General features: G+C 49.4%; 8 protein-coding genes across 8 annotated transcripts; 7 read left to right on the top strand and 1 right to left on the bottom strand.

The window, feature by feature from the left end:
* Positions 1-378: 378 nt before the first annotated feature.
* N7506_004276 (cupin domain-containing protein) lies at positions 379-857 on the top strand (the record flags this gene model as incomplete). The annotated part of the gene is made up of 2 exons (XM_056953570.1): positions 379-404; positions 464-857. 2 exons carry the CDS (start codon positions 379-381, stop codon positions 855-857), a joined length of 420 nt encoding a protein of 139 aa, XP_056812459.1.
* A 368-nt stretch (positions 858-1,225) lies between these two features.
* Positions 1,226-2,609, top strand: N7506_004275 (uncharacterized protein; the record flags this gene model as incomplete). Its single annotated transcript, XM_056953569.1, has 2 exons — positions 1,226-2,248; positions 2,316-2,609. 2 exons carry the CDS (start codon positions 1,226-1,228, stop codon positions 2,607-2,609), a joined length of 1,317 nt encoding a protein of 438 aa, XP_056812458.1.
* A 1,643-nt stretch (positions 2,610-4,252) lies between these two features.
* Positions 4,253-5,460, top strand: N7506_004274 (protein kinase family protein; the record flags this gene model as incomplete). Its single annotated transcript, XM_056953568.1, has 3 exons — positions 4,253-4,273; positions 4,351-4,751; positions 4,836-5,460. 3 exons carry the CDS (start codon positions 4,253-4,255, stop codon positions 5,458-5,460), a joined length of 1,047 nt encoding a protein of 348 aa, XP_056812457.1.
* Positions 5,461-6,208: 748 nt separating this feature from the next.
* N7506_004273 (sucrase/ferredoxin-like domain-containing protein) lies at positions 6,209-7,138 on the top strand (the record flags this gene model as incomplete). Its single annotated transcript, XM_056953567.1, has 2 exons — positions 6,209-6,496; positions 6,548-7,138. 2 exons carry the CDS (start codon positions 6,209-6,211, stop codon positions 7,136-7,138), a joined length of 879 nt encoding a protein of 292 aa, XP_056812456.1.
* Positions 7,139-7,811: 673 nt separating this feature from the next.
* On the top strand, positions 7,812-8,716 carry N7506_004272 (histidine phosphatase superfamily; the record flags this gene model as incomplete). The annotated part of the gene is given in 4 exon segments (XM_056953566.1): positions 7,812-7,847; positions 7,904-8,281; positions 8,299-8,461; positions 8,514-8,716. The coding sequence occupies 4 exon segments, from the start codon at positions 7,812-7,814 to the stop codon at positions 8,714-8,716; spliced, it is 780 nt and encodes a 259-aa protein (XP_056812455.1).
* A 30-nt stretch (positions 8,717-8,746) lies between these two features.
* N7506_004271 (uncharacterized protein) lies at positions 8,747-10,186 on the bottom strand (the record flags this gene model as incomplete). The annotated part of the gene is made up of 2 exons (XM_056953565.1): positions 8,747-9,499; positions 9,554-10,186. 2 exons carry the CDS (start codon positions 10,184-10,186, stop codon positions 8,747-8,749), a joined length of 1,386 nt encoding a protein of 461 aa, XP_056812454.1.
* An 809-nt stretch (positions 10,187-10,995) lies between these two features.
* N7506_004270 (uncharacterized protein) lies at positions 10,996-11,857 on the top strand (the record flags this gene model as incomplete). Its single annotated transcript, XM_056953564.1, has 4 exons — positions 10,996-11,029; positions 11,098-11,233; positions 11,298-11,477; positions 11,524-11,857. The coding sequence occupies 4 exons, from the start codon at positions 10,996-10,998 to the stop codon at positions 11,855-11,857; spliced, it is 684 nt and encodes a 227-aa protein (XP_056812453.1).
* An 850-nt stretch (positions 11,858-12,707) lies between these two features.
* On the top strand, positions 12,708-16,242 carry N7506_004269 (CDC5/polo family serine/threonine-protein kinase; the record flags this gene model as incomplete). Its single annotated transcript, XM_056953563.1, has 3 exons — positions 12,708-13,019; positions 13,074-13,516; positions 13,572-16,242. The coding sequence occupies 3 exons, from the start codon at positions 12,708-12,710 to the stop codon at positions 16,240-16,242; spliced, it is 3,426 nt and encodes a 1,141-aa protein (XP_056812452.1).
* Between the last annotated feature and the right edge of the window lie 17 nt (positions 16,243-16,259).

Below are 16,259 nucleotides of genomic sequence, written 5' to 3'. Positions count from 1 at the left end.
ATTAACGCGCGCAGGCGTCTAGTGATGAACGGACCGGGAACCCGATGAGAAGCTTATGCACGCCGAGTAGCCTATCCGGCTAGTCCCCACCTCCACGGATACCCGGACCCACATTCCCGCGAAGCCTGCATGTCGCAATGCAGCAGCGTCGGATTGTGACCAGTGCCAGGAGTTGACAGTGACAGGGTTTGACGAGCCGGGTATCGGGTATCCGCTCAGGGGTCACCAAATCTGTTTGATCTTTTGTCATCGTGGTCAGTTTCAATCAATCACTGCCAGCAAGGCGTTTGGGTCTATAAAAGGGACGATTGCCCACAAATTGATAAACTCATCATTTGGAGCGCATTTAAAGGAGCTACCAGTCACACCCATACCGCCATGGAAGAGCCAAAATATGACCCGAGGTATGTGGATTGGCATTGACCTTGCGATCATCACATGAACTGATCTTCTTCACTACCAGCCGACCTCTTGCGGCCACCACCCTCGTTTACCAATACAAGCTGGCCAGCTCCCCCGGAAAGACAATTGTGGGCCTACTCGTCGAATACCCTCCAGATGGCGCCACGCCTCCTCATCGCCATGGAGGAGCTGACGTCTCTGCCTATGTCATCAAGGGCTCTGTGTTGAACAAGATGAACAACGAGCCGATGAAGGTGATCAAACAAGGTGAATCGTGGTATGAAGCTCCGGGGTGTCATCATCGGATCAGCGCAAACATGAGCAAACACGAGCCGGCGTCATTTTTTGTGAACTTCGTGATTGACACCGAGACGCTGGAGCGAGAGGGACCCGCTGTTCTGGTGCAGTATGATGAAGAATATAAGGATATTGTCGCTCAAAAAATGAAGACATGAGGCTCAAGGGCCTCAGGCTAATTGGAGACGGTTGCCCAGGTGGTGGATGAAAGGAAAGCAAACCTAAAATGGGCCAACAATTGACCCTGACGCCACCCTTCACTTCTATAGTTCACCACTAGTACAATTCGAAATTCCACTTGATTGTTGTTATCCGTGATCTTGATACTGGAGGTCGACAGTGTAGTTGGATCCCTATCTTCGTCCATACTAGGCAATCCTCTGAGCCATCCCACATAGTTTATTTCTCTTGGGTAATGCCAAGATTATTTCCAAGATTTTATTTTCAGTTCCCTTTGAAGAAAGATGGGATCACGTTAGGCGCGTATACTCTTGGTTTGCCGGGCGGTGTGCCGCCTGTCTCTGGGATGGGTCATCGGCGGAATGTTCCCGCTCATCTCACTCACACATTCGATGTGGCTTTTGGTCTCATTCATACCCCGCGGAAGCTCATGGATTCGAAGGGCTCATCTCAGGGCCTTCGAGCCACGCGCTCATCACTAGCTTGCTTGCCCTGCCGCTCACGACACCTAAAATGCGACGGCAAGAAACCTTCCTGTGATCGCTGCTCTGATACAAATAACGAATGTCGCTATGCTCAGTCGCGGCGCGGTGGTCTTGACAGGGCAGCTTTGGCCGAACGTCGCCAGCGCTTGACCATGGGGAGCAATAATCGCCTCGTCGCCCAAAGAAGTCCCGCAAAAGAAATGGCTTGGCAGCCTGCAAATGGTGCGGGTCTCTGTCCTGAGCTTGACCCTCATCACCAGCACAGTGTACTAGATCTAATCGCACCCGCCGGTAATGGCGAAATGCCTTTGCTGGTAGCGAGCAACGCATATCCCATCAATGTGGAGACCGATCCACTTGTTGACTCTTACTATAAGACATTTCACATATGTCACCCCTTCGTTCTACCCAAAATTCACTTGCAAAGGCTGTGTCAAGATCCAAACAAACAGCAGGAATTTGCACCTCTGATTGCAGCCCTTCGTCTACTTGGCAATATCTACAAGGAGCATGAATGGTCGATTCTGTTGAAGGAGCAACTCGAGGCATTTATCACACAAGCAGATGACTCAAATTCAATACTAGTTCCATGCCGACTACTTTATTCGATGGCTTTGTTTTGGCATGAATACAAAGATGAGGCCAAGTTCCAGATGGACATGGCAAACAAGCTTGCCATTGAATTACAAATGTTCCGCCTCGAATTCGCAGCGACACATGATGTTGATGACCCTGTTCTAAGGGAGTCTTGGCGAAGAACTTGGTGGATGCTATATATTGTGGAGACTTATTATGCTGGCACACTGGGGACGATGAACTTCCGAGCTGTTAACATTGACGCTACGGTGGAACTGCCATGCGATGAGTCGGACTATGAGTCAGGGGTCAGTGCTGGAATTTCTTTCAAAATCCGATGAAAATGATACAATCAGACAGCTAATATGGTGACAGAACATACCTGTCCCCAAGACAATACACGAGTTCAATTGCCGTGAATTCGGTCCCAAGGACACCCACTTCTCATCCTTTGCTTATCTGATTGGCGCCGTGCAGTGTGCTGCTTCTGCGATATCCACAATTCCAACGGTTGCTACGAAAGAAGACTCGACATATATAATCCAAGCCGCTGATTCCAGCTTGGACGGCTGGCGACTTCTACTTCCTTCAGATCGAAAGCAAGTCATGAATGCGGCCGGCGAAGTTGACGAGCTTATGTTCCAAGCTCACTTGCTGATCCATGTGTAAGCTCAAAATCTTGATTGACCCAGCCCTCCCCTCATTAGACACTATTAGATCGACAATCGGCCTCCATCGACCTCTATCAGCTCTCAAGTTCAATGCCGTTGAGAAAGCGTCCAGTTGCGCTCGCGAACCGACCTCCGATATACCAACACCGGATTTGGTAAACGTACATACAGTCCGTGTGTTGCGGGCAATAGAGGCTCAAATCCAACTGTTGGCCTTGCCAGTTCGACAATTTCACCACACGCCCTTCACTACATGTATGGTGAGTGAAGGGACATTAGCGCTGCTTTCTGCCTGCTGCGCTCTCCTCAAAGGCAAGGATCTAGCCATCGCAAGAGATCAAATCCGAATGACGATCGGATGTCTCAAGGTTCTAGGAGAGTTATGGCCGAGAACAGCGAGGAATGTTCGCGAGATACAGACAATTGCGCAATGCGTGCTCGGTCTTGGCAATGTTGGAAATAATGACAGTACGTCTGGATCCAGTGGTACTCCATCTTTGGAGGAAACTTGGGGGTCGAGTATTAGTGATCTGCCTAGCAACGACCTTGACATAGGTTCTTTTATCGGGGATATCGATGACCTTTGTGGCTGGTATGGCATTGGTGAGATGAGCGCAGAGTTTTGATGACGCAAAAATTGGTGTTACGTTGGCAATGACCACCTTCACGGGAGGCTTGGAAGCAACAGGGCCTATCGGCTCCATAATAGGGACATGACAAGCGATTTTGGGGGCGGTACCTAGGTAAAAAGAGGGAGATTCGGATGTACCTACATGCAAGGTCCTTCATATACGAAGGAAGTCATCGAACATAGTTCGATAATGTATCTTATTTTCTCCCCCTCAAATTTTTGCGGCTAGGTACATTAAATTGACTCAGACCTAGGCAAAATTCTAAGCAGACTGGTCTGTGTTTTCCATGGCACCTCTTTCTATAATGAGGTAGCTTTGCTCATTCAGTGCCAGGCCGACGGGAAAATACATAGAACAATGGCGGAGAGCTCCCACCGGACACGTACCACAGAGAACGAAAGCACCAATATCTACAACAGTACGGAGTAAATGACTGGTTATAAGAGCGTTTGCCTCACTAATGTTGATGACTTGTCTCTGAGTGGTAGTGTTGCAAAACACTAATGAGGCAGGAGAAAGCGGCAACCAACACCCGGATAATGTTGAGATGATCCCCCAGAAAGAAGCAAAGAGCGCATGCCAACCAATCAGCCTCGATGTGAGAACCAACCCAACACGAAGGGGCCTAAGCGGGGCGTCAATGCAGTTCAGGAATGCTGGAACCCATACGGAGTACACCGTACGTCGGGGCGGCAGTTGGTTGGTCTTTTGTTGGTTCCATGTGCCTTTCTTAAGTTGCAGGGGTTAATGAGGGGTCAAGTGATACAGCGATGGCTTTTCTACTTTTGACTATTTCACTGCCACATCTCATTCTCCTTCAATGTTGCCGGAAGTTACATGAAAATTTCCAGACGCAATTTGATTCTGAATTACTGTAGGAGTCCCGCACTGTTCATTGTTTGAAGCATTTTCTCACTCATTGTCGTGCTTATTGAGATATCGGCCAGCTAACTTATCTCGCAATCAGGCAACTCTTGACATTCTATTTTTCTCCTACACACATCACAATATGGCAGCAGCACCTGCAGAAGTATGTTGGCCTTCGCTCGAGCTTTGAACACTTCTGGTTTCTGGGGCATAGTAAAAAAACTGATGTTCTAACAACAGCGGGCCCCAGAGTGGAGAGAGCTGGAGGAGGGCGAAGAGACGGAACCAGAGGTACACGATCCACAATCCCAGGCCTGGAAACTTGCTCACAGGACTAGGACTAAGGAAACACTTCCCAACGGGTCGGTAATGCTTGACGGCAAAGAAGTTATCCAAATTAGAGCCACGGGCCTGTACGAATGGGATCGCTCAAAAATGATGGACCTCGACATTGGTCGCGGAGCAAGCAGCTCGGTCCACAGAGTCAAGTCTGGCATTATTGTCAAAGTTCCACGTCAAAAGTGGTGGGGTGGTGACCCAAAGGATATGGAGGTCTACGGTGGACCTGGATATGCTAAAGAGGTTTTCGAGAGGGAAGAGGAGATTTTGAACCGACTAGGCGTTCATCCCAGGATAATTCGGTACGTCTTTTTATCCTGATGCTCAACGGCTTCTCCTTCTGGCTCTAAGTCCGATGGTTATCTTGGCCCCTCTGAAGATCCCAGAGGGCTTTTGTTCGAAGAAGCTAGTCATGGATCACTGTGGGACTACATCAAATCAACCGACAATAAGATCGAATTGTTATTGCGCTTAAAATGGCGATCCCAGGCAGCGGAGGCGGTCGAGTATCTCCACCAAAATGGTATACTCCACTGCGATATTCGGCCCGACAACTTCTTACTCCACGGCAATTCGGAGCAAACTCTCGATCTTCTGATCTGCGATTTTGGTGGTTCAACAATTGATGGCCGAAGAGGTGTGAGCTCTCCAAGTGCGGGCTTTGCCAACCCCAAAAACGATCCTTTCGACTTTGTGGACATGACGGCCTTCACACCAGCAATGGATATTTTTGCTCTAGGAACCACCTTTTATGCCATCATGACGGGTTACGACCCTTATAGATCCTCAAGGAGAGAGCTATGGACATTCAAAGATGTGTTGGGCTATGCGGCTCTGGTCAAAAGGCGTTTCAGTACCAAGGACTTCCCTCCCACCGATGATCTAGTTGGAGGTAATGTAATTGTGGGATGTTGGAACGAGGATTACCATGACATGAAAGCCCTGATCAAAGCCCAGGAACATTGTTTTGAGAAGCTTGGTCTTGAGATATCCCACAGGAGGCCATGTTAAAATGTTAGTTTAGCAGGTCCAAGGTTTTTAAAGTAGTGTTCAAATGTAAAACAAGTACCCATGGCAATGTTGGTATTTTGTCTAGAAAGAAAATATAGACAACAAGATTTCTACTCCGCCATCAACGTCCACGGGTGTCTTGACTTTCAGTTAATCCTACAATGGTCTATGACTCTCGTCTTGGTAAATGAAAGATACAGTTAACATTTTCAGACCATAAACAAATTTCTCACAGTCATCAAGTCGGGTTGCTATTATAGGTAACTTTGAAGAACGGAACTCTATAAGCACTCGCATTTCAAAAATTGACATGTTGATTTTGAGAAACAGCTTAGACATATACATACCTCATCCACATCTCAAAGTGCTTACATAGCGGTGCATCGGTCTCGGGGGTTTGGTGCCCAGGTGTGTGCTTGAGCTGATATAACCACATATTATCAGGTCATGGCCAGTCTACAGCATCTAATCACCACGGAGCGTTGAGAAGCTAGGTAGGCCTGAAGGTTCAATAGCACTCGTTTAAAAACCCACCAATAGCATCGAGTTAATTTTAATTTTAAAAAAAAGAGTAAGTCTCGGAGATAAAGACATCAGATCGGGGGTCGGCCTTGTCTGATCCCGGACATCTCGGAGATACGGGACAACTATATCAGGCAACCACAAGCTCCATTCTCTTCCAAGCTCTACTTAATCTTTCTTGCGCAACACAAAGACTTACCACTTTTTTGGTATCTCATCGTCAACCATGCTGCGCTCGTTGCTCTCCTTGGGCCGCTCTAGCGCCAACGAGTACATCTTTCCCCAGGTGAGCCCCACCGAGGATGGTCCGGACTGCTCGAAGGATTGCGCCGACTGCACCATTCACTTTCCATCGAAGGTCAAGGTCGAGACCTCACGCCCACTCTATGGCCAAATCAAAGAATTTCACTCTCACGTGCTCGTTGCGACCGGACAATCAGACTGGAAAGAGAAGGTCGAAAAAGAGTCGGGAAGCTTGATGGAAGCATTCGACTCAGCAACGTCGGAGCTCGGTGTAAGTCGATCATAACGAAAGATCTTTGCATCATAGCTGACATTCATCTAGCGCATCATGGTTTCAGCCTCAAACATGAACCCTCCCGGCGACTCACTCATTGAAAAAAGTCCCGAAGCTACCACAGTGCTCATCTTGCCATCCTTCACATACGTCGACTCAGTCAGACAGGCAGATGTTCAAAGCTTGATCACTCACTACATAGATCATCCCGCCGATGAAGACAAGGTTAATATCACTGCCTCCCCTGCGGTCTCGATGCGCACTCGGCCCTGCGAGTTGGACTACGTCATTCTACTCTGCTCACATCGACGACGAGACGCCCGTTGTGGAATCACGGCCCCACTTATTAAGCGCGAGCTTGAGAGGCATCTCCGTCCGCTGGGGCTCGATCGGGACCCAGATGACTCGCGAACCGGTGGAGTGGGCATTTTCTTTGTATCGCATGTCGGCGGACACAAGTTCTCAGCAAATGTTTTGATTTATCGCAAACAAGATCAGCAGATGATTTGGTTAGCTCGTGTCAAACCCGAGCATTGTGAGGGTATTGTCAAGTACACTGTGCTGCAGGGCAAGGTTGTACACCCCGAGAACCAATTGAGGGGTGGGTTTGACCGCGCGCGGGGGCTCACAAGTTGGTGATGGAAAGGCAAAGTCCATACGTCTCACCCTGCAGATCATTAGCAGGCTAAGCGATACATTTTTGACAACTTCCAGCGTTTCATCGCATGCTAAACGGGATCGGGTCAGCTTCCGGCGCTGACGATTTTTTTCTTACTCCATTGGATCTTTCGTGGCCGAGCTGGGGTTTCTTCATTTCAGCCCCAAGCGAGGGGCGCAATCAGATAATATCGAGCTAAAGTTACTTAATTCAAGATCACACAGCCATGACTTGGAATACAATTCCATGCCATGCCAAAATCTCATTTGTTTTCATTTTATTTTTCGGTCGAGGCTTAACCCAAAAAGGAAGCCAAGACGTGGAGGTTTAGAGTGTGGCGTTGTCTCCGATGACTTTTACTACAAAATCTGGAAGAAAGCATTTAGATATGTAGTCAATTTGGGAAACGTATGCATTGATTTCATTTCTGATCATTCAGTTTCAACGGCTATCTCAGATAGGTTCAAATCGTCGCAACAATGCGACATCAGCTGATGATTTGCGCTCAACACCCCGAGTGGAGCCCTTCAAGTGTCAATCCACTACTATCAATCTGGTTAAAGTCCAGAAATCGGGTCTAGAGCCGACAAATAAATCCACCGCATATCACCCCGTCTTCATTTATTCAACTACTTGTCACTCCAAGCTCCCAAGATGCCACCAAAGATTCACCTTGTACGGCACGCTGAGGTATGTTTACGAAAAGACGCGCATCATCTCGTCGCAAAACTCACACCTATATACAGGGCGTGCATAACCTGAGCCACGAGTTCTGGTATGTCAGGGACCCTCAAATCACAGACAAGGGAAAAGCACAGTGCGCAAAGCTCCGCGATGAGTTCCTCGACCATGCCAACGTCGAACTGATCGTCGCATCGCCACTCCGGAGAACAATATACACAGCTTTGGAAGCCTTCGCCCCGGTGTTTGAGGGTCGAAAGGATCTCAAGTTGATCCTAAACGCGGATTTACAGGAAGCTAGTGACTTCCCGTGCGATATTGGCAGTGACGTCGCAAACCTGCGGAAAGAATTTGAAGAGGGCAGCGTCTCAATCGACTTTGATCTCATTCCTGAAAATTGGAATCAGAAGGCAAGCCTCAGGCCCCTGGAAGTGGCTAGTTGGGTCTAACCATCGAACAGCAGACTGGGCGATACCACCCTGGAAGAGAAGCAGTCTCTGCCCGAGCTCGCGAGGCAAGACTTTGGCTGAAGGCGAGGCCCGAGAAAGAGATCGTGGTTGTCGCACATGGTGGGCTTATGCATTTCCTGAATGGCGACTGGGAGGATTGCTGCAAAAATGAAGGTGGGAAATGTGCTTTTCGGTGCAATGATGATGGACTGACATTATGCCGCAGCAACCGGATGGGACAATGCGGAGTACCGCACATACGAATTCGACACCGCAAGGATAGATGAAGATCTGCCTATGTTGGAGACTCCGGAGTCTCGTCTGCGACGTGGAAAAGCAGGACCGCAGCCGAGTCATGAGGAACAAAGCTCACTGCGTGAGAGCGGCCTGCGTGGCTGGGCAGAGCAAGGATATGCGGTGCCCGAATAAAGAGCTTTTCCAGACTCGCCGATCATTTGATCATAATTTGACATGTTCCAGCACACCCATTCCTTTCCGACGAGCTAATCCCATGGCGCGTTGGATCCATGCAATCTCCTCTGCATGTCCCGGTCGATTACATAGACTGTCAGCCACGATTCCAAGTGCAGGGCTCACAGATAAGGCTCCAGATAGCATCATTTCATCATTCAGAAAGTACTCCACAGATTGGCAGACTTGATGAGCCATCAATATGTAATCTTTGCAACGAAGAGCCGGATTTGAGCCACTGAGCGCCTCCAAACTGGGGCTTGGGCTGAAGCTCTCACAGGGTGTAATTGCTTCCAGATGCTGATACATGTTGGTGAGGCCCGCCCAAAGCATCGTCCGCGTTGCCCATAACAGCACCAATGTAGCAGCGATTTGGATGTTCTGAAAGCAAAAAATGACAGGAAAAAGGGTTGTGGCGCCCTGTAATCCAGCCACAGAATCTAGCTGCGATTCCACTGGCCAGTAAAGAGCACCTGCGGCTGATAGTTGCATGTCTTCATAGATGTTGTCAATCTGTTCGTCGATGTGCCCACACTCACTTATGAGTTTTTGAAGCAGGCTCGATTGTTGTACTGGACTCATGTGGATCAGTGATCCTACCTGCTCTAGGATCGCAGGGGCTTGGGCCAAGCAATCTGTTACCCGATCACGGTGTGTTTTTTGTATCCCTTCCCAGGGGTTTTCCATCCAACTGGGCTCCAAGAACATGCTCGATGTGCGGCAGTACAAGGCAGACAATATCTAAGAATCATATAGTAAGTAAAATTGCAAACTCCGAGCTTCTGGTAGACCTACCCCTGGGACTCGAACGCCAAGGAACAATCGATGCCCCACCCCCGAAGAATGCGCCTCGTGGCCACGCGCTTTAATCAGGGCAATCAGACCATGGCAATGGTTGAAGTAGCCTTCGGATCCCAGATTCGGGCATTCAAGTGCCTCGTAAAGGCTCAACGCCATGCATGCGGCAAGAGTACCGTCTTCTCGCATAAGATTCGGATCCCGCAATGCCCTCTGAAGTTGATTAAGGCCACGGGTGTAATAATTAAGGCTTTGCTTTATCAGAGCAGTGTCTTGAAACATATGACCGATTGCCGAAGCCGCAATCGCTGCAGTGGATGTTTCCAACGCTTCAACTCTGCTGGGTATCTTCCCGAGTAAGGGAATCCAGGAGTGAGAAGTTGGTGATAAATGGGTTGGAAAGCAATTCGAGATAAAAGCTTGGAAGAGATTGTGGGATTCCATGCTTCTATGAATCACCCCGTATGCAATGCTTGTCTCGGTAAAGGAACGCGGGGAGTCATTTTGTTGCACCACAGTGGCTGGACTGGAAGTAGTCTGCTCCACGTCCATTTCTTCAGGTGTACCGGACGAAGAAACGGAGTTTGGTCTGATATAAGTATGTTTTTTCTCGGCTGCTGGTTGAACCATGACGAAGACAGTGTCTTTCTGGTACCCGCCACATTCTCGGTTGGAGCGTATGCATTTTGCACACGCTGGCCTTTGTTGGTCACACTAGATACCCCATCAGTCAAGCGCTGTTGTGGGTACAGATCTAGCGCCACTCACTGCGATCTTTCTCCTACGGCAGGTATTGCAGCCTTTCGACTTACCCGCTACTCCCACCATGTCACAGGTCGAGTATCTTGTGGCGCGAGAATATCACAGCACTGACCAATGCAAAACATTCACAGAAATCTCAGCGTCAGGATGCAATGGTTGATCGTGCTTTTCTCCCCCTTGAGTCAGAGATTTGTTACAGAGTCGTGGCGTTTGCTCACAAGCCTCGGGGCCCCGGGGCTCTGCTTAGGTGGGGCGGTGGATGTCCAATCAAATCTCGCCATTGCCCGGCTCCCAATAGCTCCATGGCGCTAAACCAAAAAGGGGGCTGATCTTGCGAGAGGATCTATAGACAAAAATTCAGCACAGCCGGATTGCAAGAAAAGGATCCAGGGAATGAAATGCCTTATAAAAGGTTGATGAGTCTTCCTCTCCTGGTCTTTTGTTCCGTTTCTACATAAGCACAGAATACATCTCAACCCCGTCCTCAAATCATCATTCCTCGACAAGTACTCCGTACTCTGCACAGTCAACTACGACACTAGAGAACCTCGAAAGCCTTGATAAAATTCACGATGTTTGGCAGTCATTCAAAATTGAGTGTTGCACAAATTGTGTTCTACGTACCAGTGACGGTACTTGCACTCTACCTTGCATCTTGTCGACACAAACGACCCCGCATGGCGTGGATCGTTCTGACATTTTTCTCCCTTGGTGAGTGATGCAACGGAATCAAAGGCCCATGATCTTGCAAGTGGAACCTCTAACACAATGATTTGTAGTCCGTATTACTGCGGGTGTGCTGGTCATCATCGCAGAGAAATCTTCCAATCTTGGCGTAACAATCGCTTCAGTTATTTTCCTAAATGCTGGCATGATCCCCTTGATAGCAGCAACTTTGGGCTTGCTTCGAATTATGTGAGTGGCAGATCTCTAAAACCCCAAAGCTTCATCGAGGATTGCGTTCCTAATTTTCCTGCAGAATGGCTCTTGAGCAGAATATGAATCGGCACATTCGACAATGCTTAGTTGCGGCTCGCATTCTTTTCCTCGTCGGGATTGGTCTTACTGTTGCAGGTGGAGCTCTGGAAGGGAGCGACACAGTCAGCGATGCACTTACTGGCCAAAAGCTTGTCAAGACCGGATACATCATTGTCGTGGTGTTTGTTGTGTGTTTACTCGCCGTGCAAATATATTTTTGGACTCAGCGGTCTTATCTCTCGGCCACCAGCAAAACGGTTTGTTGTCCATGATCCCGATGTTTACCCATCACCCAAAACTGATGTTTTCTCTCAGGTACACAATGCTACAATCCTGGCTACACCGTTTATCATTGTTCGCATCTCGTACCTGTTTCTGTCTGTGTACGAGCCATCTGACCCGAGATGGAATGATCTAAGCGGTCCAATCGCCCCTTTTGTGACTATGGGTCTGATCATGGAGTATACGGTGGTTTGTGTTTACCTGGCCACGGGCTTCATGATTCCTAACTGGAGGAATATTGAGAAGCCAGAAATACTCCTGAGCGAAGTGGCCAGATGATTGGAGCCTTGGAAGACTATACAGCAACTTCCAAGGTTGGTGGCTCCCGAGGTCCCAAAGTCTGCCCTGTTGAAATCCAAGTCCTACCTGACTTCATGGGTAGAGGTTGATTGTGTTTTCATGGTTGAAAATTGAAATCGGAGGACTATGGAGACTTCTAAATAGTTTATTTACTTGTCCCAGCGCCCAACGCCTAGCGCCAGGCATTTGTTCCAAGGTTATGGAGCATAAATTTCAACGCTAAGGCAACGGGGCGTGGGTCACAAGCGACAACTAACAGATATATTCTCGAGCACATGAGCACATCTCGAATTTCAACTGCAATTGAATTTTAATGTAGTACAGAAGCACAGAGACTCAGTAAACAGTACTACGCATTCACAAACTAATAATGAAGAGCAATAATATCTAATGACGATGGGCCTGAAAAAATCGATAGTCCAAAAAGTAAACAGTTGGGCACGTGACCTCACGGGCCAACGGCAATGTTTATCGATTACCGTTTCGAGCAAACTGTTGTGGTCTGCGATTCTCCATCTTCACCCAACCCTCAATTGAGGTGCTGTTTGCTTTCGGAGCTCTGTACAGTTTTGCTTTTTTAGCGCCTTGCATTTTGGTAAGTGTGTCTTTTATTTCCCATGTGTCATTTTGAACGGGACCCTGCTTCGGTTTGCCGGCGGTCGAGCGAATTCTGATGATCGGTGCAGGGATGAAACTTGGGGAAACTTGATACCCTTCTGCACAACACCAAGTCGTCGCTTTTAATGATCTTTACGCTCGATACCCCCTTCACTGCGCGCACTCGAATTACCGCTTCCATCCTAATTCGGCGACACAAAATCAACCAAGGATGGAGGCCCTCTCCCCGCGTTCAACAAACCAGATGATCAAACCGAAACTGGCCATGGACGGTAAACCTTTTGATAAGCATGCCGCGCCACCAAGCGGCCAGCAGAAAGCCGCAGTCTCCAAGAACCACGCCGACCCACCGCCGCCCGTCGTAACGGAACCAGAGGATGGTGGGGAGCAATATGCGATCGGTGGGTTTTTGGGAAAAGGCGGCTTTGCTGTATGCTATGAAGGCTCATTAGCACGCAATGGAAGAATCTATGCTATGAAGGTTGTCAAGTCTCAGATGCCTCAAAAGAAGATGGAGGAGAAGGTATGTTTCAAATCTGGAGACCAGCTGATAGCGTGCGCCTGACGATGTTTTCAGTTTCGAACCGAACTTCAAATCCACTCCAAAATGCGCCACCCTTTTATTGTCCAGTTTTACCGCGCCTTTGCCTTCGAGTCGAGCACATATGTTGTTTTGGAGCTATGTCCGAATGGGTCGGTAATGGATATGGTCCGAAAACGCCGCTGCTTGAGTCTGCCAGAGGTTCGCCGATTGATGATTCAGCTATGCGCCGCTGTCAAGTACCTTCACAAGAGATTTGTCGCCCACCGAGACTTGAAGATGGGAAACTTGTTTCTGGATCACAACATGAATGTCAAGGTCGGAGATTTCGGTCTGGCTGCGATGATCCTGTCCGATAAGGATGCCAAACGACGAAACACTCTGTGCGGAACTCCTAATTATATCGCCCCCGAGGTCTTGGATAAGAGCAAGGGCGGTCATACACAAAAGGTCGACATTTGGTCTCTAGGTGTCATATGGTAAGTGCTCTGCGATATCACAATCCTGCAATATGGAGATTAACTTTTATTCTAGCTTTGCTATGCTCACAGGATACCCTCCATTCCAATCAAAAACACAAGAGGAGATTTACAAAAAAGTTCGGAATCTGAGTTATGTGTGGCCCAAAGAATCGGACACAAACAACTTCATCCCCGAGGAGGCAAAGGACCTGGTTGCCCGGTGCTTGAACCTTGTGGACGAGGAAAGACCAGATCCAGATGATATCGTTGAGCATCCGTTCTTCAACATGTACGATGGCTGCATCCCTCGCCAACTAGACCCCGCATGTCGATTCAACAAGCCAATCTGGCTCAAGGATGCGTCGCCTCGAGGTGATGCTGTGGTAAGCGGTTACGGACTGGATTCCGACGAAAAGCTGCGAGCCTATGTATACCAGGTGGACGATCCGAGTCAGCGTTATCACTCTTGCCGGGCTGCGTTTTACTCTCTCTGTGGTGTAGGGCGAAAGCCTGATGGAACCGCTCGCAAGTCAGTTGGTAGGAATTGCTCAAAGTCTGCATTTTCTGAGTGTGATGTAGAGGATTCAAGGGGACTACGTCCAGTGATACCCTTGGCTCCTGACTTTGTCTACAGATGGCCCCATGATCTTGACGGTGACTGGTGCCTAACGGAGACATCCCGGAAGGTAGTAAAGAGTGAGGAGTCTATGCTGAACAGTAGCACTATGTCGACAATGTCTGCACGGAGTACTTCGGGCCGTCCCAACCCTGTGGCTGCGTTGCGCACGAATGCCGCACTTGCTGCTGCCCAACAACGTCGAATGGAAGGACAGAGTCACGCCGCAACGCTTCGACAGCAGGCTCGTGTACCACCTATGTCTCCACGAAGGGCACCTGGGGTCAGTGACCCTCCTGCATCGTCACGACCCTACCGTGATGTGCCACCACCTGAGGTGAAACCTACCACAGACAGAGACGTACCGACTACAGGAGGGTTAGCAGAGCGACCTATTCGAACACGACGGATGGCATCTGCATCTCAAGCAACCACTCTGCGCAGCAAGGAGAAGGAGATTGTCCCCCAGTTAGCAAAGTCAACAAGCATGCCGAATGGCCTGACTGTGGGCAAAACTCGCTCTCAGTCTCGGAGATTGGCAGCCGCTGACCTGGAGATGCCACAGCCACCCATCTCAACCAGAGACCGGCAGCCCTACACAAGACCAGACGAGCGCAGGCCCACAACCACGCGCCAAACATCCCTCCGGTCCTCATCTCGAGCGGACGTGAAACCCATCATAACCCCAGTTGAAAAACAAAGAGAGAGCCCTATAGAATCATTGGCTCCATCCAAGTCTTCGTCAGAGTCCAATGGTTTAGGCAGGTCCAACTCCAATGGCATCAGCCGATCCAACAGCAAGACTGCTGGCCGCGCGCGTTCTTCCCTCGGGGTCAGCCCGCTCTTCCACAGTGAAGATCTTTGCGAACTACTTCCCAGAACTTCGTTGACCGAAGTCAATACCGACTTGCGGCTTATGTTGTCTAATTTGGTCAACCATGCACCGAGCCGGCGAAGAGGCGGCGCACGAAAACAGCCTCACGCATATGTCATCAAGTGGGTCGATTATACCAATCGCTATGGTATTGGGTATGTGCTGGATGATGGCAGCGTGGGCTGTGTCTTCAAGGGTGAAAATGGCCAGCCCGCAACAAGCGTGGTGGTACGGGATGGTGAACGCCACATCCGTCGCAAGGCACGCAGTGTTGCCGATGAAAAGAGCGATCAAAAACCAATATATTATTCCGAGGCAGATCAACTCGTCCCTCGTACCGGCCCCTCGGTTGAGTTTTTTGAAAATCGGGACGATGATCTGTTGGGATGCCGTGGCATCCGACGATCATTCATCTCGCCGATGCTCTTCGATGTCAAGACCTCACGGGCGATGCGAGTTCGATCCAGCGGTGGTACCGAGTCAGAAAGAGCTGATGCTGAGAAAATCAAGCGCATGAAGCTGGTCGACCAGTTTGGTAAATACATGATCGGAGCTCTTGGCCGTCATGGCGACGAAGGGATCATGGACGCAGATCTGCCACAGCATAACAGCGCTCAGTTCATCAAGTTCTACCAGCGTCTGGGAAATGTGGGCATATGGGGGTTCGGCGACGGAGCCTTCCAGTTCAACTTCCCCGACCACACCAAGCTAGTGATTTCGCCCGGGCGGACTCGTAGCTCTTCCCCGTGGATTGACTTCTACCACTTGTCTCCTTCAGCTGCTCGGTACTTTGCCACTAAAGGCAAGATGCACCCTGCTGGCTTCGACACTCGCACTGTTGCTTCTGACGAGGCTGCTACCTTCCTCAGTATCGCGAACGGGGACTCTGTCAATTCTACAGAGGACCGCATTCGTGACATCCTTGACGCAAATGCCTTCATTCAGAAGATCGCTTTCATTAAAGATACTCTCAGAGTCTGGATCAAGTTCGGACGATTGGGTGGTCGCCCACCCACAGTCGAGCCTTCAGCGGATTCAATGCCCGATGAAGCCTTCTGGCAAGGAACACAAGAGCGCCCGCAGCCAAAGTCACCCGGAACCAAGTTTGTTTGGGTGACTGTGGGCGCGCCGGATGGAGATGGTCACTATCAGTCCGTTATGGTTCAGGATCATGCTCGCGGCTTAGAAAAGCGTGGGACGGATCATGACCGAGATATGGATTTCCTTAAAGATCGCTTGCGTGCACTGCGTTGATCCGACCTTTTTTGTGC

Source organism: Penicillium brevicompactum, assembly GCF_028827555.1.
Source record: "Penicillium brevicompactum strain IBT 35665 chromosome Unknown utg000003l_segment0_segment0, whole genome shotgun sequence".
Classification (NCBI taxonomy): domain Eukaryota; kingdom Fungi; phylum Ascomycota; class Eurotiomycetes; order Eurotiales; family Aspergillaceae; genus Penicillium; species Penicillium brevicompactum.
The sequence above is the reverse complement of the archived record's forward strand: the minus strand, read 5'-3'. Positions and strand labels throughout refer to the sequence as shown.